Genomic DNA, 27553 nt, shown 5'->3' with positions numbered 1-27553 from the left:
ACCGCTCTTGCATTGAAATATTAATAGAGGCATTGCTCTTATTGTAGCTTTTCAAATAAAAACAATTATGGCAGTTCTGATTCCCCTATTCCCACTCAATCTAATAGTCATCATCTCACTTGGACTCTTACAGTGTTTTCCTGATAGGTCACTAGTTCTAGTTCTTCTCCAGTATCATTTTCTCAGATGTCTATATTTCAACAAAGTGGCTCCCCTCACTCTCTAGCTTTACAGTCCTTTGAAGTCTCTCTCATTGCCCAGAAGAAAGTCCAGTCTTTTTATAACACAAGAGTCTCTATAAGTCCACCCCGGGCCATCTTTTCATCCCCAAGTTAGTTACCATTCAGCCTGCATTCTGACCATGACATCAATTTACTCCTCTTACTCGTTCTTTTTTTTAAATAAATTTTATTTATTTATTTTTGGCTGTGCTGGGTCTTCATTACTGTGTACAGGCTTTCTCTAGTTGCGACGAGTGGGTGCTACTCTTCATTGCAGTGCACGGGCTTCTCTTGTTGTGGAGCATGGGCTCTAGGCATGCGGGCTCAGTAGTTGCAGCACGCAGGCTCACTAGTTGTGGCTTGTGGGCTCTAGAGCGCAGGCTCAGTAGTTGTGGTGCATGGGCTTAGTTGCTCCACGGCATGTCGGATCTTCCCAGACCAGGGCTTGAACCCATATCTCCTGCACTGACAGGTGGGTTCTCAACCACTGTGCCACCAGGGAAGCCCCTACTCTTACTCATCCTTAAAATTACCTGATACTGTCATCTTTGCTCATGTAAGGCGCCCTCTATGAACTCCTCATCATCAGTTGATAAAACTCATGTGTTTAGTAAATAATGTGAGAAAATGTGGATGAAAGAGAGGTGGAAGGTGCTTATTACCCTTCCATAATCTTCATTATCTCCCCAAAGCTGTCCTAAAGAAACCCATAATCTAAGTAAAAGTGGTGTGCTGAACAAACACAAGTTAATCCCTAGGAAGCCCTTCCAGCAAGATACTGCTCACTCTTTTATAGAAACCTTGGAAGCTCCCAACATGCTACCTCTTCTGTGACGCCTTTGGAATTCCCTCTTTACAGAGCCACACCAAATAAGCATTACTCATTCCTTCTATGCTTTTAAAGCACTTTGTTCCTACAGCCATTACAGCACTTAGCACTTATTTCAGAATGAAATGGTGACTTGTTTTGGTGTGTGTGGCTGATTTTCTTAATAAGCTATGAATTCCTTGAGGGTAAGGACCATTTATTATTCATCTCTGTATTACCAGAGCCCAGTAGAGTGCTCAGTAGATAGCAGGAGCATAATTAATATTTGTTGACTAAATGAATAAATTAATCATCATCAATGCACCATAAAATCTTATGATTATAGGAATGGATTCCCAGGCTAAATACAGCTTTAAGAAGAAAAAGAATCTGTCATATCATCAGAAGTAGAAATTATAGAATTTATCTCATTGATCTGTTTGTAGGTATCCCTTTAAAAGTTATTATTAGGCGGGCTTCCCTGGTGGCGCAGTGCTTGGGAGTCCGCCTGCCGATGCAGGAGACGCGGGTTCGTGCCCCGTTTCGGGAAGATCCCACATGCCGCGGAGCGGCTGGGCCCGTGAGCCATGGCCGCTGAGCCTGCGCGTCCGGAGCCTGTGCTCCGCAAATGGGAGAGGCCACAACAGTGAGAGGCCCGCATAACGCAAGGAAAAAAAAAAAAAAAAAGTTATTATTAGGACTATCATTTTTGCCTTGACTTCTCTGATTCCCAAAACTATGTGTTCAGCTTTGACCTCTAAGCTGATATCTTACATTTTATTTGAAACCTCCTTTAACTCTCTTCCATTTGAACATGTTCCACTTACCTTGAATTCAAATTTTCAAGAAAAAAAATGTCAGTCTACTCTACCAAGGAGCATTTGATACTCTCTTTAAATCTGTCTGCTAGAATTCCATTGCATTGACCTGAAAAATATCCAGTCCAGAAGGACTGTAAATTCATGTTTTGCCCATTTCCCTGCTCCATATACATAGCAGTTAATGACAAGATATAACAAGAGAAAATTAAAAAGAAGATGAATTGTGGATCAGAAAGAGCAGAAGCACAAAGTATAAGCTGGGCTACTGTCAAGGACCTGATGTTTTCTGGGTCCACAAGCCTGTGAATGCAGGAGTATCTCAACTGCTGTGATGGTAAGTTGGGAATTAAAGGTCTCACCCAAGGCCGGTAGACTGGAGCAGTAGCACATGTAGGAAAGGAACCTGAGAAAGAGCTGCCATAGTAGCTTGGGCTTTGGCTTAGGGATCTGGGAGCCCAAAGAGAAAGCAGAGGAAGCATCTCACCAAGTTCCTGGGCCAAAATCTCTAGAGTTCACAGAGTTTATCTGCCATATTCATATGTATATGTCATTATGGGGACAGAAGACCCATGACACCAAACTAGTCCTTTTTGGACAGAAGGGTTAAGTGGAGGCCACCACAAAACCATTAGACAGAAAAAGGTAGCCAGAGAGAAAGACAGAGACAGAGAGAGACAGAGAGAGAGAGAGAGAGAGAACAAGCAAGGAAGCAAATGCTTTCTACTCAATATTAGCTATAATATAAAAGTCCCAAACGTTGGAGGAAAACTAACAAAGATAGCCCTTAAAATCAGCAAAGAGATGAATTTAACATAGAAAAAATATAAAAATAGAATAAACTATAAATAACTTTGTCAAGTTATTTAGGCTCCTCAAAAATATAAAGTAGGAATCATCAAACTATGGCCCTGCCAGCCACTTACCTGTTTCCTCATTTTATCTATTTATTTTTTTAACAGCTTCATTGAGATATAGTTTACATCCCATAAAGTTCATCTGTTTAAATTGTACAGTTCATTGGTCTTTATTATATTTATATAGTTGTGTAACTATCGCCATAATCTAATTTTAGAATATTTGCATCATCCCAAAAAAGAAACCCCATACCTGTTAACAGTCACTCCCCATTCTCCACTTCCCTGAAGCCTAGGTAACTACTAATCAGCTTTCTGTCTCTATAGATTTGTCTATTCTGGACATTTCATATAATGGGATTATAGAATAGGTGGTCTTTTATTAAGTCTGGCTTCTTTCACTTAACATAGTGGTTTCAGAGTTCATCCATATTTTATATCATGTATCAGTACATAGTTCTTTTTATTGCCAAATAATATTGCATTTTGCTTTCCTGTTCATCAGTTGATGGACATTTGGGTTGTTTTCACCTTTTGGCTATTATGAAAAACATTCCTATGGTCATTTATATATAAGTTTTTGTATTAACATGTGTTTTCATTTCTCTCGGGTATATGCCTAGAATTGGAATTTCTGGGTCATACAGTAGCTCCATGTTTAACATTTTGAGGAACTGCCAAACTGTTTTCCAAAGTAGCTGCAGTGACCTGTTTTTGTAATTAAAGGTTTTTCTTGACACCCAGCCACACCCATTTGTTTACATATATTCTATGGCTGCTTTCACAATACAGAGTTGAGTATATGTAGTTGCAACAAAAACCATGTGGCCTGAAAAACATAACATTTAATATCTGGCCCTGTACAGAAAATGGTTGACCATTGACCCCTGACATAAAGGAAGATGTATCCATTCAAAGCACTTAAACATAAAAAATATATATATATAGATATAAGCAAATAAAATTAAAACAGACCAATATGAAAATGAAAAAATTTCAATAATCTTGGCAATGAAAAATAACACTAGTTGAAAATTTTAAATATCTTGATATTTGAGATAAAATATAGATGAGACACAGAGAAGAGAGAATTAATTAATAAGAATCCAAAGATAGGATTAAGGAATTCATTTGAAAGATACAAATAAAGAAAAAATATGAAAACAGAGCTAAGAAGTATGAGAATACATTGCCAGGAGAAAAGAATACAGGGAATGGAGAGTAATGAATATTTGAAGAGGTAATGTTGAGAATTTTTTAGAATTAAAGAAATTAACATAACTACCCATAAATATCTACCTTGTTTAAAAATTGGGGGAGAGGGGTAGGGGAATGCTGAAAAGTCTACTATATTAGTAAAGTTCCCACATCTGTATTTTTGAAAACTGGATAGTAAGTACCCTTTCTTTGCTTCTAATATTCTTTATTGTTAGAATAATTGACACAAACCCCACTCAGGAGTTTGAGTCCACAGTGCAAGCAGTTGCCACTACATTCTCTAAAAGCCAAAGCTTCAAATGCAACACAGACTGGTACCAAGCCTCTTCTCTTCTTTCCTCTGAGATTCCTGCACTTTGTACGCCCCGTGTATATGTTATATCTGAGAAGGAGGGCAGTTCCAATTACAGTTGGCCCTCTGTATCACCAGGTTCTGCATTTGCAAATTCAACCAGCCATGGGTTGGAAAATATTTGGGAAAAAAAAATTCCAGAAAGTTCCAAAAAGCAAATCTTGAATTTGCCACACACCAGCAACTATTTACATAGCATTTACATTGTGTTTACAACTATTTACATTGTATTAGGTATTATTTTAAGTATTCCAGGGGATGTGCATAGGTTATATGCAAATAGTATGCCATTTTATATAAGGGACTTTGAGCATCCTTGGATTTTGGTATCCTGCAGGGTCCTGGAACTAATCCCCAGTGGATACAGAGGGAAGACTGTAGTCTCAAGCAGATCTGGCTTAGTTCTCTACAATTCCAAGCATGCAAAATAGCCCTTCTTCCTAAGGCAGCTGAGATGGTTTGTAGTTTAGTTTTATTTTGCCCTGCATTTTTAAAATTTATTTTAATTTTTTAAAATTTATTTATTTTTGGCTGTGTTGGGTCTTCATTGCTGTGTGCAGGCTTTCTCTAGTTGTGGTGAGCAGGGGCTACTCTTTGTTGCGGTGCACAGCCTTCTGATTGTGGTGGCTTCTTTTGTTGTGGAGCACAGGCTCTAGGCACGTGGGCTTCAGTAGTTGTGGCATGCAGGCTCATTAGTTGTGGTTCTCGGGCTCTAGAGCACAGGCTCACTAGTTATGGCGGATGGGCTTTGTTGCTCCGCGGCATGTGGGATCTTCCCAGACCAGGGATCAAACCCGTGTCCCCTGCATTGGCAGGCAGATTCGTAACCACTGTGCCACCAGGGAAGTCCCCTGCATTTTTTTAGTTGGATGAGTATTTTCAGATATTACAGTTGACCCTTGAACAGCACTGATTTGAACTATGCACTTATATGCAGATTGTGTCAATAGATACGTACTACAGTACTATACCATCCACCGTTGGTTGAATCCTCAGATGCAGAAAATATATTATTATATATATAACTGTAAAGTTATATGTGGATTTTTGATTGTGAGGGGGTTTGGCACCCCTAACCTTTGTGTTGTTCAAGGCTTAACTGTATTAGATAGTAGCATGAGAAATATATTCTCAAATAATAACTCAAGAGTTGAAAGTAAATCCTCTTTTATTACAGAAGCACAGTTTCCTAGTTTTCCAAATTATGTTAAATTTTGAGTATTTTTGGTCAAACCTTGTCAAGAGTTTTTCTTTATTTATAAATTACCTTTAACAATGAGTAAGATGCATTATGAGAAGGAAAGGTCAATTTATAGTTTCCTTATAGCCAAGCTGTTTTTTGTTTTTAGTAGCTAGAATGATTATGATTATTTATTTACCTTAGAGTTTTAGGTTTGGTAAACAGATGTGATTAGTTAACACCAGCATCAGCCCTGTTTGAATAACTGAAGAGCTTATATCAGTCATTTTGTTTGGGCTGGAATCTTCCATATTTCTATAGAACTGTTCTCCAGACTATTCACTCTGGTGCAGATTAGATGTGCCTGACAACAGGAGCAATTTTACTTGTGTGTTGGTTATGTCTGCTCAGTATCAACCCCTTTATACTCTATATTTTGAGTGACTTCTTCACTCCTGACATCCCTTAATTTCAGATCTCAAATTTCCACTGAAATCCAAAGGAAAGGGGGAACAGAGGAAGAGCTGCTAGTAAATCAAATACACTCTGTGCTGTAGTCTCCAAAGACAGCCACTGTCAGTCCCTCCCTTTCTGAGCATGGCTGGGACAGCCATGTCAGCTTTGCTTCCTTCTGTGCCCTTTTTGCTGCTCGACTGCTGTGAACCACGTTTTCGAAGGTCGGTGGCTCCTAGTGAAATTCACTGGCCTCCTCCTCCTTCAGTGAAGTGAGTGTGCAGTGAGAATGAGTCAGGATAAAGGTATGTTCCCTGAACTAAACTTCAGTGTCTCAAAGAGCATTTTAAACAAAGCCTATAATTTTAGGGTTTGGTTTTGATCTCTGGCAATGATAAGCTTGTCTCTCCTTTTAGGCTCATTAGAATTTACTGACTCTTTTCTGATTTGTCAGCCAGTTCTTATGTGAGGAATGATTCATGGATCAGGGAAGGAAAATTAATTTGAATAAAAAGAGGAAGCAGATTACAAATCCCTTTCTTATAAAAATCCCATGCATATGTTTCAATATGATATATAAAAATGTCAAGGTGGCTTGATCCAGCTAGCCATGTATAACCTGAATCTGAGGTGTTTGGAATCTCCTGGTACAATAATGGCCACTTCTCTGCTTGGTAATATATTTGAGGATGAATGCTTCCATTTCTTCTGAGTCTCCATGTCTTCATATTTACAGAACAACAATACTAATGTAAATCAAGATTCCATTGCTATTATGAAAATCATTGGAAACTTGCTCTAATGAATATTATGAAGTATCATCCCTTTCATCTTAAGGTTGAGTAACTTTTTTTCTCCTGACATCTTAGAAATTTCAAAAAGAGTTCAGAGAAACTCAATATAAGCCAAAGGAAAAAGAAGAAAAGGAAATAGCTCCTAGTAAATGCAGTACACTCTGTGTTGTGTTCTCCAAAGATGGCCACCATCAATTATTTCCCTCCCTTTACATGTGTGCCTCTCCTCACATACAGCAGTGGAGTCTATTTCCCCTCCCTTTAACTCTTTGGACTTGCTTAGACCAAGGTAATCTGATGGAAGTGATACTGCCCCATAATGGGTCTAACCTTTAAGAGGACTAGCAGTTTCAGCTTCCTTTATCTTGGAAGCCAGTCACCATGTAAGAAGTCCAGTTACTCTGAGACCACCATGATGTTAGAAACTCCAGGCTAGTCATACAGAGTGGCCATGTGAATAGGCATATTTGACCCGCCTTGAGTTGTTTCAGGCGTCTGATTCCAGACATGGGAGTAAAAAGCCTTCCTGTAGGTTCCAGCCCGAGTAGACACCACACAGCAGAAAACTTCCCAGCACAGATTGTAAATTATTTTAAGCCACCAAGTTTTGTGGTGGTTTATTACGTAGCAATCAATAGCTGAAACACTCTGGTTCTAGTATCCTTATTATTCTCACATCAAAATTCTAAGTATGTCATTGTCATTTTTAATTTTATTTTCATTCTTATTTTATTGTGCTGTTTTATTTTAGTTTTTATTGCTTGTCATTTCAAATACATATTACAGAATTCTAAGTGTGTCATTATCATTTTAAATTTTACATGGTTTATAAATATAAATGGAAAAACACAATATGATTTTTTTTTCCCTAAACCAAAATTGAGGCTTCCACTAAAGCAAAGTAAAAGTAATCTTACCTAGCAACAGTATGTACTTGAATCAGATCCAGAATGACCAATATAACAGGTTTCACATGTCCTTGGCAGTAAGCTGCTTGTTTGCAGTGTACTCCCAGTTCCATTGCTGAAAAGAAAATAAAAAGCAATGCCTAGGGACCTAAGGAAAACCCCATAGCTCCTCACTACACAATGAACAATCTCTTCCACTTGAGCTTAAAAAAATCTTTGTGAGCACTGTTTGGTCTTCCCACATTTTGTCAATAGTGCTGGGGAAAATCCAGAATATAAAAAAAAACATTATGGATGTGCATCCTCTGCTTAAAATTATATCTATGACCTCAGTCTTCAAAGATTCAAATCAGAAATCTTTGAGCCTGAAAGATGATGTGTAGTCATTCATTGTGTGTTGGTTTTTTTCATTATTGTTTTTGAAAAGATTGGGATTTGATATTGCTCATTAAAAACTCCTAGAACAATGGCATCAGGAATTAGTTTCCTAAGGCTTGGAACGTCAAGATAAAAAGTAAAAAATAAAATCAGAGAGTTGAGAGAAAGCTTGACTTTCTGTTTGAACTCCAGACTTACACATGTAACCACTGAAGAAAAGGGACTAGTAATTTGTGGCAGAGCTGGATCTTTCTAAAACTCAAGTTTCCTGAATGTCTATACCTCAGTGACTGCCTTTTACCTAGTCTGTTAAAACTGATGAGACAAGGATGGTTCTCTATTCAGGCTATTTCAGTACGAAACTGTTAAATTCAATTTACATTTGTTTTCTAGGTGGGCAGAGGGCATAGAGCATGGACATGGTAGGTTTGGGAGAGAGAGTAGAAGGCATGTAAGTGGCAGCTGTGAAAGGACTTGGGCCCTGGTGGCGATCATCATTATCCTCATCACCTCTACCAATCACCATGTGCCAGACACTGGGCTAAGCATTTCATATATATTATCTCAGTTTTTACAAGAATCTTGTGAAACAGGCATTACTATTCCTATAGTGAGACAAGAAAATGAAGGAAATGAGAGGCTTAAGAAAGTGTCCAGATTTGCAAAGCCGTAAAATTGTGCAGTTGGGATTAGAACCACAGGTGACTCTGGCGAACACCAATGCTTCACAGTTTACCATTTTGTTATCAAAACTTTCATTGAGAAAAATAACATGTAAACATTAAATTAAACCTAGAGAGCTCTAATTCCGTAAAAGGAATTGTTCGATTTTATTCCCGAGAAAGAATTTGAAGTGATCCAGGCTAGCAAATTATTTCTTCATCTTCTTATTTCCAAGAAAGACTGCCCCCTCTCTTTATGGTACTGAAACATGCCTAGTTTTCCTCACTATTCTCATATGTAGTGCAGGCATAATAATAATATATAACTTTATAGCACTGTTTGAAGGATTAAAGGATTAAATGTCAATTCATATAAAGTCTTTAGCACACTCTCTGAAACGTAGTAAGCACTCGGTAGGCTTTGGTATTTTTGTTAGCATAACAACTCTTACTAAATCTAAGTATGTCATTGTCATTTTTAATTTTATTTTCATTCTTATTTTATTGTGCTGTTTTATTTTAGTTTTTATTGCTTGTCATTTCAAATACATATTACAGAAGTCTGAGTATACTCAGACTTTGTCCTGTAAATATACTCAGACTTTGTCCTGTATACTTACTAAATGTCTCTCAAATATGCCTCTCTCTTCCTTTCTTCATGATTATGCCTGATGTATTAATCAGCTCGAGCTGCCATACTAAATGCCATAGACTGGGTGGTTTAAACAATTAAAATATATACCTCACAGTTCTGGAGGCTGAGAAGTCCCATAATCTGGGTGCTGGCCAATTCGGTTCCCGATGAGAGCCCTCTTCCTGGCTTGCAGACAATCATCTTCTTGCTATGTTCTCACATGGGGGAGAGAGGGAGAGAAAGAGAATGAGGGAGAGAGAGAAAGGGAGAAAGAGAAATGTCTCATGTCTCTCCTTACAAAGACACTAATCCCATCATGAGGGCTCTACCCTCATGACTTAACTCCTTAAGTCCCTATTTCCAAATACCATCACATTGAGGGGTGGGGCTTCAACATATGAATTTGTGGGGGGGGGGCACTCAATTCAGTTCATAGCACCTGGGTTATATCCTCCATCATCTCACAACTCTCTTAAACTGATATTCCTTGATTCTTGTCTGTCCCCATTCCACATTGAACATCTAAAAGGAGAAATTGATCACATCATTAATTCATCCAGTAGCGATCCTTAGGGACTTCTCTGGCCATCCAGTGGTTAGAACTCTGTGCTTCCAGTGCAAGGGACACATGTTCAATCCCTGGTCGGTCAGGGAAAGAGGATCCCACATGCTGTGAGGCGTGGCAGAAAAAAAAACAAACAAAAAACAATAGCAATCCTTAAACTGTAGGATAAAAGGAAAATTCCAATACTTCCCTGCATAAACTCTCCATATGCACAGCCATACTGAACTAGTGCTGTTGCCTAAAAGTGACATGGTGTCTGGTAAGTCTGGACTTAAACAGCATAACTGAATTCACTCTCACTTGCTGAGTTCATCCTTTATGGTGGTTGGGGAGAAGGAATGGAATTGAAATTAATTTCTTGATACCCATCATGAATAGACTTCAGTAGAATGTTAGTGGAAGATGTGGTCAGTATGATATACATTTAAAGCCAGCGTCTAAGAGCATCACAGTGGCATTGCTGCTCGGATTCACTGCAAACTCCTTGCCCTTCATCTCTTATTGACATAGGCTTACCATTGCCGTGCCTCAGCTTGACCCAGAGGGTCAGTGAAACTTTCCCCATTGTTTATAATTTTTATGCATAGGCTGAGTTTCCCAAATATTTCCTTGGCAGTCTTTTTCCCAGGTTAATTAAAAGTTTACATTTTAACTTTCCTGGCATACTCCACTCTTTCAAAGGACTTTTCCCCCCTTAAATCCTTTTTTTTAGTTATCTTGGAAAGATTACAGTGAGGCATTACTTTCTACTCTTTTGAAAATTACATGAAACAGTTATTCATATTTATTGCTTTGATCTAAGAGCACATTCAGTTTTTTAACGGGTGACTGAAGTCTTCCATTTAGCTCTTAGCTAATGAAAATACAATTTCTGATTTTTTTTAACATGTCTCTCAAATTTATATTTAGACCATTGCCAAAGAATGTATATAAAACTCTACTGAAGAGTAGACAAATGAGTTTTTCAAGCCTGTTTTATCTTGGAATATTTATGGCATTGAAAACACTATATTCCCACTCAACCTGGTCTGTGAGCCACCTCAGTTGGTGTCAACATTGTGATCTTGTGATACTCCATGGTTCTCTGTAATCAGGCAAATCCAAAGTTCTAAGGTGTAAATTCCATTTATGATTTGCAACTATTCTCATTATTTAGAGATACTTTCAATTATTCAGTGCCTATACAATTCTTTAAAGAATACATAGCCACAAAATAATAGTTTGTTTGATCACACTTTAATAAATCAACGGGTACAGAATTAAAGAGAAGATCCAGAAATAAAAGAGAATAGCGTTGATAGGTCTAGGGAGATAGGCAGTGGGGACAAGTAATGTGGGGAATTAGCAATTGCATCATAAATTTCTTTAAAAATGTACAGTTGGCGCATCTGTGATCACAATGGTATACTTAATAGTTTATGCATTACAAAACTCAGAAAGTTGAATAGTGAAAAAGGACATCTTTATAATAAGTTGTTTCCTTTTGGAAGAAAAGGACATCCATATCAAAGGTGAAGTTTGAATTTCGTTGGGCCAGAAGGCAGTAACAAACTTGATCTGATCCTTTTATAAAATGACTCAGTTGCCTTCTCATAACCAAAATGGTGGCCTCGTAAACCAATCACTTTCCTTACAACCAGTTGTAAGAGGCTACTCCTTCCAACTAACAGGATGTCAAAATATTTTTGTTCCATCTTGCACTTACTGCAAGGTCATGATGTTCCTGCTTAATAACTTTTCCTATTTTTAAATTTTTGCATTTTGCTTACACCACCCTTTTCCTATTCATATTACCGTGATTACCATTTCTCATGATATCCTCCCTTCCTGGGTCACCGTTTCCCTCTTCATATCTCTCCCTGCCCTCCTCTCCCAGTTCCTCACTCCTACTGGTCTTTATCTTCACTGTGACCTCCCTCTCTTTGACCTTGTGATTGAACATCCAAGGATATTTTCACTAGCTCCCTTGATTTCCTCAACAACTTGGCTCTCTCCTTATGCAATTTTGCCAGTCACCATTCCAGTCTATGTCACGTACTTCTCTTCTTTTTACCAGCCAATTAATGCTATTCTGTAATAGATACAAATTTAGTCTAAGTAATCTTAACTGAGCCATCTCTGCTTCTCAGTAATCCTTTGGATTATTTTTAATTGATTCTTTGGTAATCTTTGAAACAGATTGCCCATAAGTCTTATGCTTAATACCTTCTATTCTCACTCTCTGTATAAGATGTGAAAACAACCTGATGTTCTCTCACTCAACTTTCCTTATATTATCTGATCAATTCTTTTTTTTTTTTTTTTCTCCCTTCTTTGCCATTTTTCCTTCCATTTTAGGAAGGGAGTAAATAACTCATTCTCACCAAAGCCAACCCTCCCAATTGTGCTTTCCATCTCTTTTCCCGTTTTTGGAACTTGTTTCATTAAATTTTCCACAATTGCCTTACATCTTAAACATCTCTCTATTCTGGGTCTTTCCTCTCCATCTAAAAACATGCGTCACTTTTCAGTGCCTGAAAGAACTTACTCATAATGCTGCTGCTTTATCAAGTTACCTCCTTGCCTGTCTCCTTCACCAGCAAACTTCTTGTAGAGTAGTCGTTATGAGCTATCTATACTCATCACCTTATGTTCACTGCTGAGCCTTGAGAGTACCTTGCTTATTCTCTTCCATTCATCACCTATAACCTTGGACACCAAATCTACTGACCACTTTTCTCATGTCCTTATCCTTAAACTCGTCTGCATAAATCGATAACTTCCTTTCTTTGAATAGTCTATCTCCCTTGGTTTTCATGATTCTCTCTTCTTTTTTATTTTCCTGTTAAATCCCAGGCCATGACTCACTCTTTTTGTGACTCATAACTCTGGAGTGTATGTGTTTTCCAGGGATTGCCTTTGCCTTTTTCACATCACAGTAGTTATTTTCACATCTGTCAACTTGAGCTCAACTTGTCTTCCCATCTTCTTTTCTGTCCTCTTCCTGGGAATAATATCTTGTCCTCAGGAAGTACAAAACTTGTCAACAACTTGCCTACCCCAATTGCTGTGATCTCTGTGTTACTCTTTCTCCCTCTTCCTTCTCTTCTTCCTCTTAATCCTTTTCTCATTTTCCTAATTGTGATGCCAGTGTAATTTCTTTTACTCCACACTCCTAGACTTTCAGGTCAGTAGCTGTCAAAACTGATCATCAAAATCACACTTTCACAAACGATTGTTTGATGAGTCTCTCTAGAGGCTCAGTGAATTGGAACCTCCAGAGATGAAGTCCCAATATCTGTATAATTTTTAAAGTTTCTTACTGTTTTCTGATTTGGGGGTACTTCACCTTTAGATTCTCTATAATATTTTTGTGTCCATCCCCTTCTTTCCATTGTGGGAGTCCCTCCTCCGCCACTGCCCCAGGCCTTCAGTATGTCTCACGTTGAGCACTGCAACAGTTACCTAACTGGAATCCCTGCCACCAGTACTTTCTCCACCAATCTGTTTACTTTCCTGTGAGATTAAGGAAATTTCTGTTTTGATTGGGCCACACATCTTCTCAGAAATTTTAAATGTCTCTCCATTTCCTGTAAAATAATTCTGTACTGCTTAATCTGGTCCTCAAGATCCCTTCATGACCTCATGCTACAAATATTCTTCTCACTATTTACCTTCATGGACCTTTCACACCAATCAAAAGGGATATTTTACACTAATTTATGCATTTGCCTTTTTGCCTCTCTTTCCACTACCTTGAGTTCCACATGTTCAAATATGGCTCATCTTTAAGTCCCAGTTGAAATGCCAGTGGCCTCTCTGATACCATCAATGGTAAGTAACTGCTGCTTTCCCTGAATTTTTGTATAACTTTATCCCTCTTTTCTAATATTGATCTTCTACCTTTTATTATAGTGGATATATATATTTTATATATATATAATATTTAAAAGAAGACCCATATGTAATTCATCCTTTTACCTGTCACATTTTATCAAATACATTTTTGAATCTTAAATAAATAAATATTTCTTGAATAATAAGCAATAGCCAAAGTTGATATAAAACTGTTCTAAGTATTCTGCATTTTAACCATTAAATCCTAACTGAATTCAGTATTCTGTATTTAGGAGGTACTAGTGTTATTCTCATTGTACAGTTGAGGAAATTGTGCATCAGAGCAGTCAAGTAACTCACCAAGGTCACACAGCTAGTAAATGGCCCTCAAGTAATCTGGCTCCAGAGTCCATGCTCATAACCACTCTAGTATTCTGCCTTTTGATGAATAAATCCCACTCAGTCAACCTCAGTGCATGCTTTTTATTTTTCATTTATTTATTCATATACTTATTTATTTTTGCCCGCATTGGGTCCTTGTTGCTGCACACAGCCTTTTTAGTTGCAGCGAGCAGGGGAATACTCTTCGCTGTGGTACGCGGGCGTCTCATTGAGGTGGCTGCTCTTTGTTGCAGAGCAGGGGCCCTAGGCGCACGGGCTTCAGTAGTTGTGGCACACGGGCTTAGTTGCTCTGCGGCCTGTGGGATCTTCCGAGACCAGGGCTGGGACCCGTGTCCCCTGCATTGGCAGGCAGATTCTTAACCACTGGGCCACCAGTGAAGTCCCAGTGCGTGCTTTTTAAAAAAGTTTATTTGACTGACTGCCCATATTCAAAACAGATCTTTTTCTTTTAATTGAATTTAACAGAAGGAAATTAGAAAACTTAGTATAAATAACCTTCAGGAAAGCAAATGATGTGATTTATAATTAGGATACATCAACTTCAAGAAAGAAGTAGAAATTGGGTCGTAGGAAACACTAAAAGTATTGAAGAGCAATTTGAAGCTCTATTGTACAGTTTTATAAAGACAGTGTAAATCCATATGGTTGTAAATTAACAAATAATTGAAATGAACAATAGCTGATACTTACACTCACTTAATTTTATGATTTCCAAGAAGTGTGGTGATCTCCCTCTCTCTATCATTTTCCCACTAATGCCAGAGTCTTTGCAAATAAACACTTAATCTATGGTTATAGTAAAGCTGCTTTGCCACCATGAAAAAAAATTGTTTTTTACAAATGTGGCTCACAAACTTTGTAACAGAATAAACTTCACCTGGTTTAAAAAAAAAAAGGACAGAAACAAACAAATGAAAAATATAGCAGGATCTGTCTAACCTATTAAAGATGGAATTGAATAGTAAAAATAGGTCTATGTTGGGGGCTTGGGAAGCAAGGAAGGGAGGGAGGGAGGAAGAGGGGAAGGAAGGAAGGAAGGAGTGGAAACATAGTTTTGAGCCTGAGGCAAAAATAAGCTCTAGTATCTACCTTATATTTGCTACTAACATCTGACATTTGTGAAACTGTGTAACCGTTAACAATTTTAATTCCACATGAAAGAGGAGAAAAAGAGTTGGAATTAAAATCTTACAGATTTTAAGGTCTGCACATGACATTGACAAACAAATGCAAAAAGAAAATTTTAAAGTTTATCATTGGGTCCAAATCACTTTGATAAAATTACTTTGATCACTAATATAGAAATTTTGTCAATGTAGATGTTGTTTTGGACAGCCTCCTTCTCCCTAGATCATACACATGCCATTCAATCTGGGGATTACCTTTCTTTCTTAGCACAATGGTTTCTCTTTCTTTTCTCTGTAAGGGCTTGATCCAAGGTTGTTAGTAAGAATGAGCAATAAAATATTAGTTCATTCCCATATGCATAGACCCTCCTGGCACAACTGTTACTGTGCCATTATTTAATGGTTAACAATAAGCTTTTATATAACACAGGTATTATACGACTTTATGGTCTGTTCTTGTATATTCCCGAAAACAGCTCTCTATATGGGTTTGGTACTAGTTTTCTGTATTTGCAGATGTAGTTATTTAACAACAGAGGGTAAGTAATACCCCCAAAGCTTTTGAGAAATACATAACATTATTTTTAAGACAAGACAATGCCCTGATAATCTGATACCAGAATATCTTTTGGGAGAAGAGATGCAATTAATCACATTGACAGAGAGGAACCGAAAGATTTCATTCAATTAGACTTTTTAGGATAGTGACATGGCAAAGGAAATTAAAATAAAATAAAATTTTAAATTGGTGTTACAGTTTTGTAATGTGAGGGCTAGAGAGCCAAATTAAAGAAAGGAAATACGCGTTGAGGTCAGCTGGCATTTATCCAGATTGAGGGTCTCTACCAGGAAACAGTTCTGGGAACTGACATACTTAACACACTGTAAAAATATTTTCTTGAACATATAGAGTTATTTTTAGCGTTAATTTTTCTGAGACATTGTGTCAGAATTGATTCAAGACTTCAGTGTTGAATTTGAGCCTATTAAATGGTAATGACTGCTCTGTGAAGTACTATCAAACTATCTTTACTTTTTTTTTTTTTTTTTTTTTTTTTTATTTCAGTAAATTTTTTTGCGGTTCGCGGGCCTCTCACTGTTGTGGCCTCTCCCGTTGTGGAGCACAGGCTCCGGACGCGCAGGCTCAGGGGCCATGGCTCACGGGCCCAGCCGCTCCGCGGCATGTGGGATCTTCCCGGACCGGGGCACGAACCCGTGTCCCCTGCATCGACAGGCGGACTCTCAACCACTGCGCCACCAGTGAAGCCCTCAAACTATCTTTAAAACATAACTGGCTAGTCATGGCCAAATACATAGCAACCTGATTCCCCAAATTATGAGACCATCTAGTAAGACTTAAAATATAGATATAGCAGGTTGAAAGATGCATTGTGTGTTTTCATTGTGTTACGAAAGCACAGTGTGTTGGGAATTGCTATTAGGTGCCTGAGCATGCCTGGAGATGACTGTTCTGAACTCCTTAATGGCTAATTAACTGGGAATGTAGTTAGGAAGCTAAGTTAAGCCAGTCTTCGATTGTTGGTTGGCTGACTTCATGGTTGTTTTAGAACTCTGATATTCTAAAACCGTTTGTCATAATGTGATTTTATGAAACATTTCTGAAGTGTGTAGAAAATTACTATGTTGGCTATGAAACCAGATGGTAATTCTCCTTCCCATAGTTTCAAGACATTTTTCCTCACAAGAAAACAGATCATTTAAACCTTTTCCTTAAGAATCACAGACCTATCTGATCCCCGTCAGTAGGATATTCTCTGGCAACTTTGAAGTACACGATTCAAATGGTATTACTCTAATAACAATGCATGCAAGGTCTGTGTGGGTAGGTCTCATCTAAGTTGATTATTCTCCTTGGATTCAAAATTATAGCCTGCAAATTGAAAATTATACATAGTTTTGCAAGGCGAGACCATAATTCTAGGCTTTTGCCATTTTGTTTCAATCCCAATAAATCACCCTCAAAGTAGGCCTGACACTCAACTGTCTTTAGCATCCAGGAGAGCCTCAAGTCAGCCACTGACAAATTACCTCTATTTAGGGTCCCAGCGGTCTTGAGACTCCTCTGAGAATTTGCTCACATTCCTCCTCTTTACCCCTGGAAATTATACTCTAGGCCAGTATTGACTCTCTGTTCTGCCTGCAGATCTAATGTGTCGCCTGTACAGATCCCTCCAAATTAGGCTTGCCTCCTTCTTATAGCAGGAAGGGTCAGGGTAAATCCATGTCCAAACATGGTGACTGTAGGCCTCCCATGATAGTTACATTTACTCTATCTACCTTGTGTCTGAGATATCCTACTAGCTACTTAAATTACCTTTTAGAGCAGAGGTTTACACATTGTGGGTCACAATACATTGGTGAGTCTCATTGCCAGCATTTTAAAGTGGAGTGGGGTGAAATGGGAGGGGATGGGAGGGGATTGGAGAGAATAAAGTAGAATAGAATAGAATAGAGTAGAGTAGAGTAGAGTAGAATAGAATAGAATAGAATAGAAGAGAATAGAATAGAACAGAATAGAAAGTATCAGAGAGACAGAGGGGAATAGAGGATACGGAGAGGTCCACGTTAAATAGGTTGGTCAGGAAGTTTTCAGTGACAGTTTGGATGTGATGGAGCTTAGAGTCTGCACATTGAAAGCAACCCTCCTCTCTGTGTGATCGTCATATTACATCAGGATAAACAGAAGGGTTCTAACACCAAATAAGTTTGGAAAATCCAGGTACAAAAAAGTTAAACATGTTTATTACATGATTTTTTGACCTTTTAAAGATGCAAGAGAGGGCTATCTATAGCCATATGCTGTTTCTCTAACTTGACTAAAGTCATGATGGTGATGAGGGTGAGGATGATGGGATGAGGGTGAAGATGACAGGATGTAAGGCTTTTTGAGCACGTGCTTTGTGCCAGGCTCTGTGCTGACTGCTTTCTGTGCGTGGTTCTCTCTCCCTCCCCCCATTTGGTGCAGTGTATGAGGAAAAATGAGTCATGGGGTAAATCCATTTGGATGGTGGTACCTGTACTCGGAAGGAAGAGACAGTTTGAGAGGAAGGATAGCAAATTTAGCTTTGAATGAACTGAATTTGAGATGCTTTGAGGATCGCCAGACCTGGAGGTCTAGAACTCAGAAGAGATGGAGATGCATATTTGGATATTGTTGGCCTAAAATGCTCATTGAAAGAAGGTGACACTAGAGATTATGAGTTTGATAAGGATGGCTAAATAAAGTGAAGAGCCTGGCACATCATCCAGGTGACATACACAGAGTCTAGCCTGCTGCAACAAACATTTGCAACTGTGTCTGGACACCAGAGCCACAGGACTCAGAGTGGGTTCCCTGTTGTCCAGATGGTTCTCAAGAGCTCTTTTGGGAACGTGTTGAAGTACTGAGGCAAAATGGAAACTCTAAAACTAGAACCAAGTATAGGACTAGTGACCAAAGGTTAGGAATGCAAACTACCCAGATGAAGTATGGAGTGTTACTTTGAACAATTTGCAAATCCAGTCCATAAGTTTGTTGTTATCTGTTCCAGCCACAGTACCCTAATGCTGATTTGGCAGTTCTGTGAAATATGTGCCTTGTTCTCTTCTACAACGTTAGGTTTATTTGCTGAGAATACCGGTGGGTGACTATACATTGTGTATTAACCCTTGTTAAGAAAGCTCAAGAACACATTTAATGTTTTCTCACCAGGAAATGGATCAGATCAATGAAACTTCTTGACCTTCAAGTATCTGCTCATTTCAGAATAAAGGCCCATATTTTAGAAATAAGACCTTTTGATGCCTTTTTTTAATTACCTTTCTTTTTCTAATTTAAAAATAATGCATGATTATTGTTGGAAATAGACCCATAAATATCTTAGATCCACATTATTTCACAGTTGTGTTCCTTGTTTTACGTTGATGAGTTTGTTTTAGCAGCACATCCAAATTGTTAGAATCAGAAGGTCAGTGAGGTGAAATTAAAACAAGTACTTTAGAAGATTGTAAACACAGAATAAATTTCAGCTTCATGTAAATAAGGTGTGATTTCCATAATAAAGCCATTATTGTTGTCACTGGTGCATAGCAATAAAGCCAAGACTGCAATTACAAAGAAAAGACATAATATAGAACCATACTTCCTTTAAAAATGGCAATTCATTGAAATCATATTTTCCACTAAAAAGTAAAGAGATTTTATGTATTCTCAATGGAATCTACTGACTCCCATAAGTAGACTTTACTAATGATAGTAGTACTAAATAACAGATCCACTTGTCGGGGTTTTTTGGGTTTTGGTTTTTGGTGGGTTTTTTTGTTTTTTTTGATACTTTCCACAAGTAATTTCTTTCACTAAAACCTTTTCAGATTACTTTGTTTATCACATGAGTGACTCTTGCTAATGTAAGTATTTTAAGTACTTTGAGGATTGATTGTTTTCTCCCTCGTTGTGGAACTTCATCTTGACACAAGCCTGTCTTTTTTAGCATGTAGTAAAATATACATAACATAAAATTTACCATTTTAACTATTTTTAAGTGTACAATTCAGTGGCAGTAAATGCATTCACAGTGTTGTGCAACCATCGCCACCATCTATTTTCAGAACTTTTTCATCATCCCAAACATAAACTCTGTACCCATTAAGCAATAACTCCCTCTTTTCCCCCTCCCAGCTCCTGGTAACCTCTATTCTACTTTCTGCCTCTGAATTTGCCTATTCTAGGCACCTCATATAAGTGGAATAATACAATATTTGTCCTTTTGTGTCAGGCTTATTTTACTTAACATAATTTTTTCAAGGTTTATCCACGTTGTAGCATATGTCAGAATTTCATTCCTTTTTAAGGCTGAGCAATATTCCATTGTATGTGTACATTGTATTTTGTTTATCCTTTCATCTGTTGAGGGACATTTTGGGTTGTTTCCACCTTTGGGATACTGTGAATGATGCTGCCACGAACATTGATGTACAAGTCTCTGAGTCCCTGGTTTTAATTATTTTGAGCATATACCTAGAAGTGAAATTTCTAGATTATGTGGTAATTCTATGTTTAACTTTTTGAGGTACCACCAAACCGTTTTCCACAGGAGCCGCACCATTTTACATTCTTACCAACAAGGCACAAGGGTTCCAATTTCTCCACATCTTTGCCAACATTTGTAACTTGCTGGGTTTTCGACAATAGCTATCCTAGTGGGTACAAATAGTATCTCATTGTGGGTTTGATTTGCATTTCCCTAGTGATTAGTGATGTTGGTCATCTTTGCCTGTGCTCAATGGCCATTTGTATATCTTCTTGGGAGAGAAATGTCTGTTCAAGTCCATTGCCCATTTTTGAATTGGGTTGTTTGTTTTTTGTTGACTTCGAGGGGTTCCTTGTATATTCTGGATAGCACAGTCTTTATATAGATACCCTTATTCCATGGGTCCAATACTGTGTTTTTAGGGTTCCCTTTTATCGGGAACATCGAAACGATTCTGTTTTCTATTAACTAATTCACTCCTAAACATATATTTCTAACATTACCTATTACCAATGCCTGCTTCAGTAAGCAGTGACTTATATAACCAACAGAAAAGTTACTAGTATTTCACCAAACGTGAAGTATCAGCTTAGGAAATATGTAACTAAATGATTTTCATTAAAAGAACATTAATTTTCAATTTGCCAAGTGGAATTCATAGTAGCTTTTAAACAACAACATGCTCTTCCCCACTTTCATCACCATCACCCACTCTCACACCCCTTCTCCCTTTGGTCATTGTTACTCTAGGCCCCAGAGGTGAAAGTTACCCCCTTTAGGTTAACCATAAAGCTGATGAGGCATACGTTTTAGGGCCTGTTACTTGCATGGACCTCTTCTAAGTTCTTCTACCTAATTATGCTTTTGAAATTTTTATTTTTTAAAGAAGCCTTTCCAAATTTTATAAAAGTTCAGGCCCACAAAATCCAGATGTACCTCTGGATATGTTTCTTGCATCTGAAATCATGTCTTAGTTATTGTTGCACTGCTGGAAAACCAGCCTGGGGTCTATTGTGCAGTATACTGAGTTATTTATGACTGGCTTTCTTTCCCAGTTTCTGATCTGGGTTGCCAAACTACCACACTTTTCTGCAGAGTTACAAAAAAACATGAGCCCTGGGTGTTCCTAGTCAGCCCTGGTATGCTCTTTTGGCTTCCGCATGGAGCTTTGTCAGCACACAGCACTTGTCTGGCTCTAGGCACTCACAGGAACATGCAAGCCAAATTTTGAAAATTTGGTTCCTAGCTGTTCATGCAAAATATGCATGTCCTTTTATACTGTACAAAGAGCCATAAATAGAATTTTGTCCTTGCACAGTGAGAGCAAAGAATGCAATTGCCAGACTAATACCTAATCTCTGAAAACTTTCATGAGCATAGCTTAGGCAATTTCCTAAAATATAAGTATCTTGTCAGAAGTGAAAAAGAGCCTTCTGGCCCTTTATCAAATTGTATGATTTCATTAAACAAAAATGATGTTTTTTTAAAAAATTAAATAAATCTTAATATATTCGGTCCTGTCCTGTGGTAAGGCATCGATGACACAGGAACTATTCATCTGCATAAACTGTGTCTTATATTATTCTTATTTTCTCTGTGCAGTTGTAATAACTTAGACAATTGACATTTTTCTAAAAAGGGGATATCTGACAAGATATCAGTATGGTGTCCTTCGAAAGCCTTTTTTCTTCTCAAAAAAAAAAAAATGCTCAGTTTCCCTCTTCCTTTCTTTCTTTCCTTTCTTTTCCCTTCCAGAACAATTCCATCTTAAAGCCATTAGTTTGACAGAGCCAGGTATGCATCCAGTGGAAGGTGTCAAGCATGGAGTGTCACAAGCCAATCATTGTGAGGGGGCATCCGTGTGAAGGGTGGAGTGTACTCACGAGGCTCCTAAGAACCTGAGTGGATTTGGGAGGCCATCTGTGCAAGGCAGGGACAACAGCAATGGGAGACTGGTTACAATCAAATAAAGTTGATCAAATAGGTAAATATTTTAAGAATAATGAGAAATACATTTCTTGCCAACAGAGAAGGAAGTTACAAATACAGAAAAAGAGACAATTCCAATTAACCTTGTGGCATTGGATTGGAATTGGAAATATTGGTATACACTAATGATTTTAATTGTACAGAGATAGATATAGAAATCTAGATGGAAATGAGTGTGTGTGCAGATGTATGCAGACAGGTATTCCCCACCTCTGTCTACTGAGAGGATGTAGGAGCAGCAGCTCCCCAATAGCAATGACCATACCCAGCCCCAGATCTTGGTTTCTGAACACCATTCTACCCTAAAGGAAGCCAGGACTGGGGCAGGGAAAGTACAAGATGAGCTTGAAACATCTTGTTGGGCCAAAACAGAATGATGAGGACATAACAGAAGTCACAGAAACCATCTTGAAGGGGTTCCCACTAATCAGACTTAGGACAATTTGAGCATCAAAATAAATGGTAGTAATAGATGATAACCCATTACGTTGAGAATATATGAGTCCATATTATAAAAATAAGTAAATGCATAAATCAGATATTTGATAAGTGAAAGGATATTTACCTAGTTTAAAGTAATGCCATGCAAGATACATACTAATTACAAAGGGAAAAAGACTAACTTTACGGTGGAGAATTCATGCAGCCACTACCTTAATCAAATGACCAAAATGAGCCTCCTAGATATTGGGACAAATAGAAATCTTGTGCCATCCAATAGAATGTTATGAAAAGAACCCAGGATCGCTTCTGTGATTTCTGGCAAAGCTTATAATCTAAATCATAGGAAAATATCAAACTCAAATTTAAGGGCACTCTACAAGACAAACAGGCTGGTAATCTTCAAAAATGCCAGAGTCACAAAAGCCAACGACACTCAAAGGAGCCATTTTATTTTTATTTATTTATTTTTTAAACATTTTTATTGGAGTATAATTGCTTTACAATGGTATGTTAGTTTCTGCTTTATAACAAAGTGAATCAGTTATACATGTACATATATCCCCATATCTCTTCCCTCTTGTGTCTCCCTCCCTCCCACCCTCCCTATCCCACCTTTCGGTCACAAAGCTCCGAGCTGATCTCCCTGTGCTATGTGACTGCTTCCCACTACCTATCTATTTTACATTTGGTAGTGTATATATGTCCATATATACACTACCACTCTCTCCCTTTGTCCCAGCCTACCCTTCCCCCTCCCCGTGTCCTTGAGGACATTCTCTAGTAGGTCTGCATCTTTATTCCTGTCTTGCCCCTAGTTGCCCCTAGGTTCTTCATGACCTTTTTTTTTTTTTTTTTTTTACATTCCATATATATGTGTTAGCAAACGGTATTTGTTTTTCTCTTTCTGACTTACTTCACTCTGTATGACAGACTCTAGGTCCATCCACCTCACTACAAATAACTCAATTTCGTTTCTTTTTATGGCTGAGTAATATTACATTGTATATATGTGCCACATCTTCTTTATCCATTCATCTGTCGATGGACACTTAGGTTGCTTCCAAGTCCTGGCTATTGTAAATAGAGCTGCAGTGAACATTGTGGTACATGACGCTTTTTGAATTGTGGTTTTCTCAGGGTATATGCTCAGTAATGGGATTGCTGGGTCGTATGGTAGTTCTATTTTTAGTTTTTTAAGGAACCTCCATACTGTTAAAGGAGCCATTTCAGATTAAAGGAGACTACAGAAATGTCAACTGGATTCTTCTGCTACAAAGGAAATTACTGGAATAATTGACTGATCTTGAGTCGGATCTGAGGATAGTCGTAACATATCAGTGTTAATTTTCTCATTTGATGATTGTATTGTGTTAATGTAGGAGAATGTCTTTGTAGAAAATATACATTACAGTGTTCAGAGGGTGATGGGGGATCAGGTTGGCAACTTTCAAATGGTTCAGGGAAAAACAAAACTTTCTTGTCATACTGTACTTGCAACCCTTCTATAAGTTTGAGATTGTTTCAAAATAAAATAAACTTTAATTTGTTAAAATTGTAAATAACTTCAGATTTCCACAATGTATGTAGATTTTAGGCATTAATTGATGATGTTGAGTATGTATGGACTTCGAGGTCTGTCATGAGAGTTGTCAGTGATGTGTGGTCCTTCCTGATGTCTTTCAGTAGCTTGAAAATGTGTTTATGTGCAGCTGCTAAGATCTGATTCAGTTTCCAAATATTCTATAGCTGGCCATTTAAATATTAATAACCCTTCTTTAAGATTGTTATTCTAAATCCCAAATATCTAGAAAGGGTAATGAAGTCCTTTGGCCCTGAAGAAATCTGTTCTGGAAACTATTAAAACAAATTGCACAATAAAATGATGGGTAGACTAAGCTTAGTGTTGTCAGTAGTGAATCCTTCATCTTTGCTCTTAACCATAGCTGTGACGTTTGGTGTCCACTTAGTCAGAAAAAGAGATAAATATGTATTTTTCCATTACATACAAACAAGTTATATCACTTAAGTTTTAAAATGTCAGACTGGACCACAGTAATTTTGAGAGCACACTGCTGTCTACCATTTTCTGGTAGAGAGCTCTTGTAAGGAGAGCTATATACCCGGTCTTCCCTGGGATTGAAATGTGATTGCATCTCCCCAGTTGTTGGTGGCACTTCCTGAACAGTCCAGCAGGTGGTAGTCTAGGAGAGGAACAGTTCTCATCCTTCTTCAGTCCCCTGCCTACCAGCAAAACAGAAGGAAGGTGGGCTCAGCAAAGTTACCGTTGCCTTCTCTTCTCTGTTGTAAGACTGGTATTTCCAAGGTTGTTATTTCAAAATGAGTGCTTAGACATAGAGAGTATCTCCAGAAAGTAGCTAAAAATAATTTTGTGTATATGTATGATTATGCAGTATTCTGAAGTTCAAAAATTCTTTTTCTTTTCTTTTTATTTTATGGTGTCTAGAAATTCCACTGGTTTTATATCTCTTTGCCCTGATTTCAATGACATGGCTTTGGGGAGGCCTGCACATGGCTTACAGACACTTCTGGATGCTGGTCCTCTTTGTCATTTTCAACAGTCTGCAGGTAAGCCTTACAGTTTGGTTACAGCACACATAAACACGAGGCAGGGAGTTTCAACGTAAAGAAATCAAGTGTCCACATGTAGGTGAATTCGTATGCACAAAAACATCACATAGAGTTTTAGAATAAAATGACAAAGATTATGTTAAAATTTTTTAACACCTGAAATATGACTGGACCTCTAACTGCTGGTTATACAAATAGGGAAGACATAAAATATTTACCCTCCTTCATTTTGACAACACCTAAGTAACTACAAAAACATGTTTCTTTTTCAATAGGATTGATGTTTATAAACTTCACAGATGGCAGCCATCTAGGGCATATGCACATATTTGGAGTGGGTCTGTGTCTAGAAATTAGATCAACTAATTGATGGTGGTCAAGCAATTCCCTCTTGGGTCTGGTGCTTGGTGTTTTGGTTCACTGAAAAATGATTGACATACTCCAAGTCTGGCAATGCCTAGCTTAAATTAGCTTTGTGAGAATGTTTGGATAGCCTAACCAGGAATTATATAACTGTAACAAAAGCTAAAGCTGACATTTTTGGTGCTTTTGTTAAATGGAAAAAAAGTTGTACCCTGAAATGAGCAAATTGAACAAATGAACACATTTTTTCTTATTTTTCAAAGTGAAAAGATGTGTCTTAGACTAAAACAATTTATTGAATTTGCCAAGGATATCTGTAAACAGCCCTTGTTTGGACCACCATCTTACAAGAAACCTCTGTAAGAAAAATATTAGGATTATAGCATAAAACTGAAACATGACTCAAAACATATTTAGGTTTGCTTTTTAGGAGACAGATTCATTAGTGTGATCATATCTAACAGCATGGTGCCTAATCAAAACATAATATCGATTTAGGGAGGGAAAAATACAAAGTGGCTTAAACATTTGGAATCAAGTTGATACAGTTGATATATAGACACCTCCCAATAGAGTTATAATTGAGTACCAGCTACTAGCACAGTGTGCCAGTGCTACCATTACTAGGATGAAGATGAAAGCACTGCTTCTCTAGGATCTCATGATTCAGGGAGTAAGCAAACAATTAGCTGTAAGTGTATACTCTGGCAGGTGCCATGTAAACAAAGTGTTATGAGAGCAGAGTAGAGGACTTGTTTACTCCTGCCTGTGCTAGTGTTTGAGCTGAACACCAAAGGTGAGCCACTCAGGTCAGAGGCCCTGTCTTGGTCACCTTTGAATACCTAGGCCTAGGGGAACTAACACCAAAGTCCACATTGACAGCCTATAGATGTGTTTTATTTGGTGGACACACACTGGTACACAGAACAGGATTTTAGATTTTTTTAATATACAGAAAGAGAAAAACAAATACCGTATGCTGATGCATATATATGGAATTTAAAAAAGCGGTACTGATGAACCTAGTGGCAGGTCAGGAATAAAGACGCAGACATGTAGAGAACAGACATGAGGGCACCGGGGATGGGGGGAAGGGGAAGCTGGGATGAAGTGAGAGTGGCATGGACATATATACACTACCAAATGTAAAATAGATAGCTAGTGAGAAGCTGCTGCATAGCACAGGGAGATCAGCTCGGTGCTTTGTGACCACCTAGAGGGGTGGGATAGGAAGGGTGAGAGGGATGCTCAAGGGAGAGGAGATATGGGGATATATATATGTATAGCTGATTCACTTTGTTATACAGCAGAAACTAACACACCATTGTAAAGCATTTCTATTCCAATAAAGATGTGAAAAATAAATAAATAAATATTTGCTCAATTTTTAAATTGAGAAATTTCACATGAAAACCTGAATGTCTGGCTTTTCTCTAATGGCAGTATTTGCATGGCAGCAATTTTCAAGTCTTGAGTAGATGCTGCCCTCTTTATATGGGGCACGTTACCTCATTATACTCAATATATTCAATTTGTTCATGTTATCTGCCCCTGAGTTTGTGTCATATTTAATGTTTATTAAATAAGTGATGAGTAGATAGTTAGAGATGGGTATTTCAGGCAGAGAATACAGTGTTCGCCTAGGCTGCAAAAAAGAAACGTGATTAATCTTGCCTACATTTACCAAAGGTTTGGGGGAAGAAGAAAGGTTTTGCAGTTAGTGGTGGGAGAGGAGACAGAAGGCTAGGTTGGCTTAATCGCCATGTTACCATGCTCAGAATGGGATGTTAAACTTCAGCCTTTAGGTAAAAGGAAGCCATAAAAGTTGGGTGGTTTGTTTGTTTTATTCTGATTAGTTTTTTAAATTTTGTTAGGTTTTTTTTTTTAATTTTTAAATTTTGAATGGGAATGACATGCTTATACCTGCTTTTTAGAAGGATAACTG

At 37.9% G+C, this 27553-nt stretch overlaps 1 protein-coding gene across 1 annotated transcript in view; it reads left to right on the top strand.

Moving 5' to 3' along the window:
- Positions 1 to 27553, top strand: part of LOC103089149 (G-protein coupled receptor 98-like) — a gene marked incomplete at its 5' end in the record, with an annotated part of 321935 nt that overhangs the window by 234704 nt on the left and 59678 nt on the right. Inside the window, one exon of the mRNA XM_007469765.1 lies at positions 25121 to 25242. Coding sequence (XP_007469827.1) covers positions 25121 to 25242 — 122 coding nt within the window. The remainder of the gene's footprint in view (positions 1 to 25120; positions 25243 to 27553) is intronic.

Source organism: Lipotes vexillifer, unplaced genomic scaffold (assembly GCF_000442215.2).
Source record: "Lipotes vexillifer unplaced genomic scaffold, Lipotes_vexillifer_v1.1 scaffold67, whole genome shotgun sequence".
Classification (NCBI taxonomy): domain Eukaryota; kingdom Metazoa; phylum Chordata; class Mammalia; order Artiodactyla; family Lipotidae; genus Lipotes; species Lipotes vexillifer.
The sequence above is the reverse complement of the archived record's forward strand: the minus strand, read 5'-3'. Positions and strand labels throughout refer to the sequence as shown.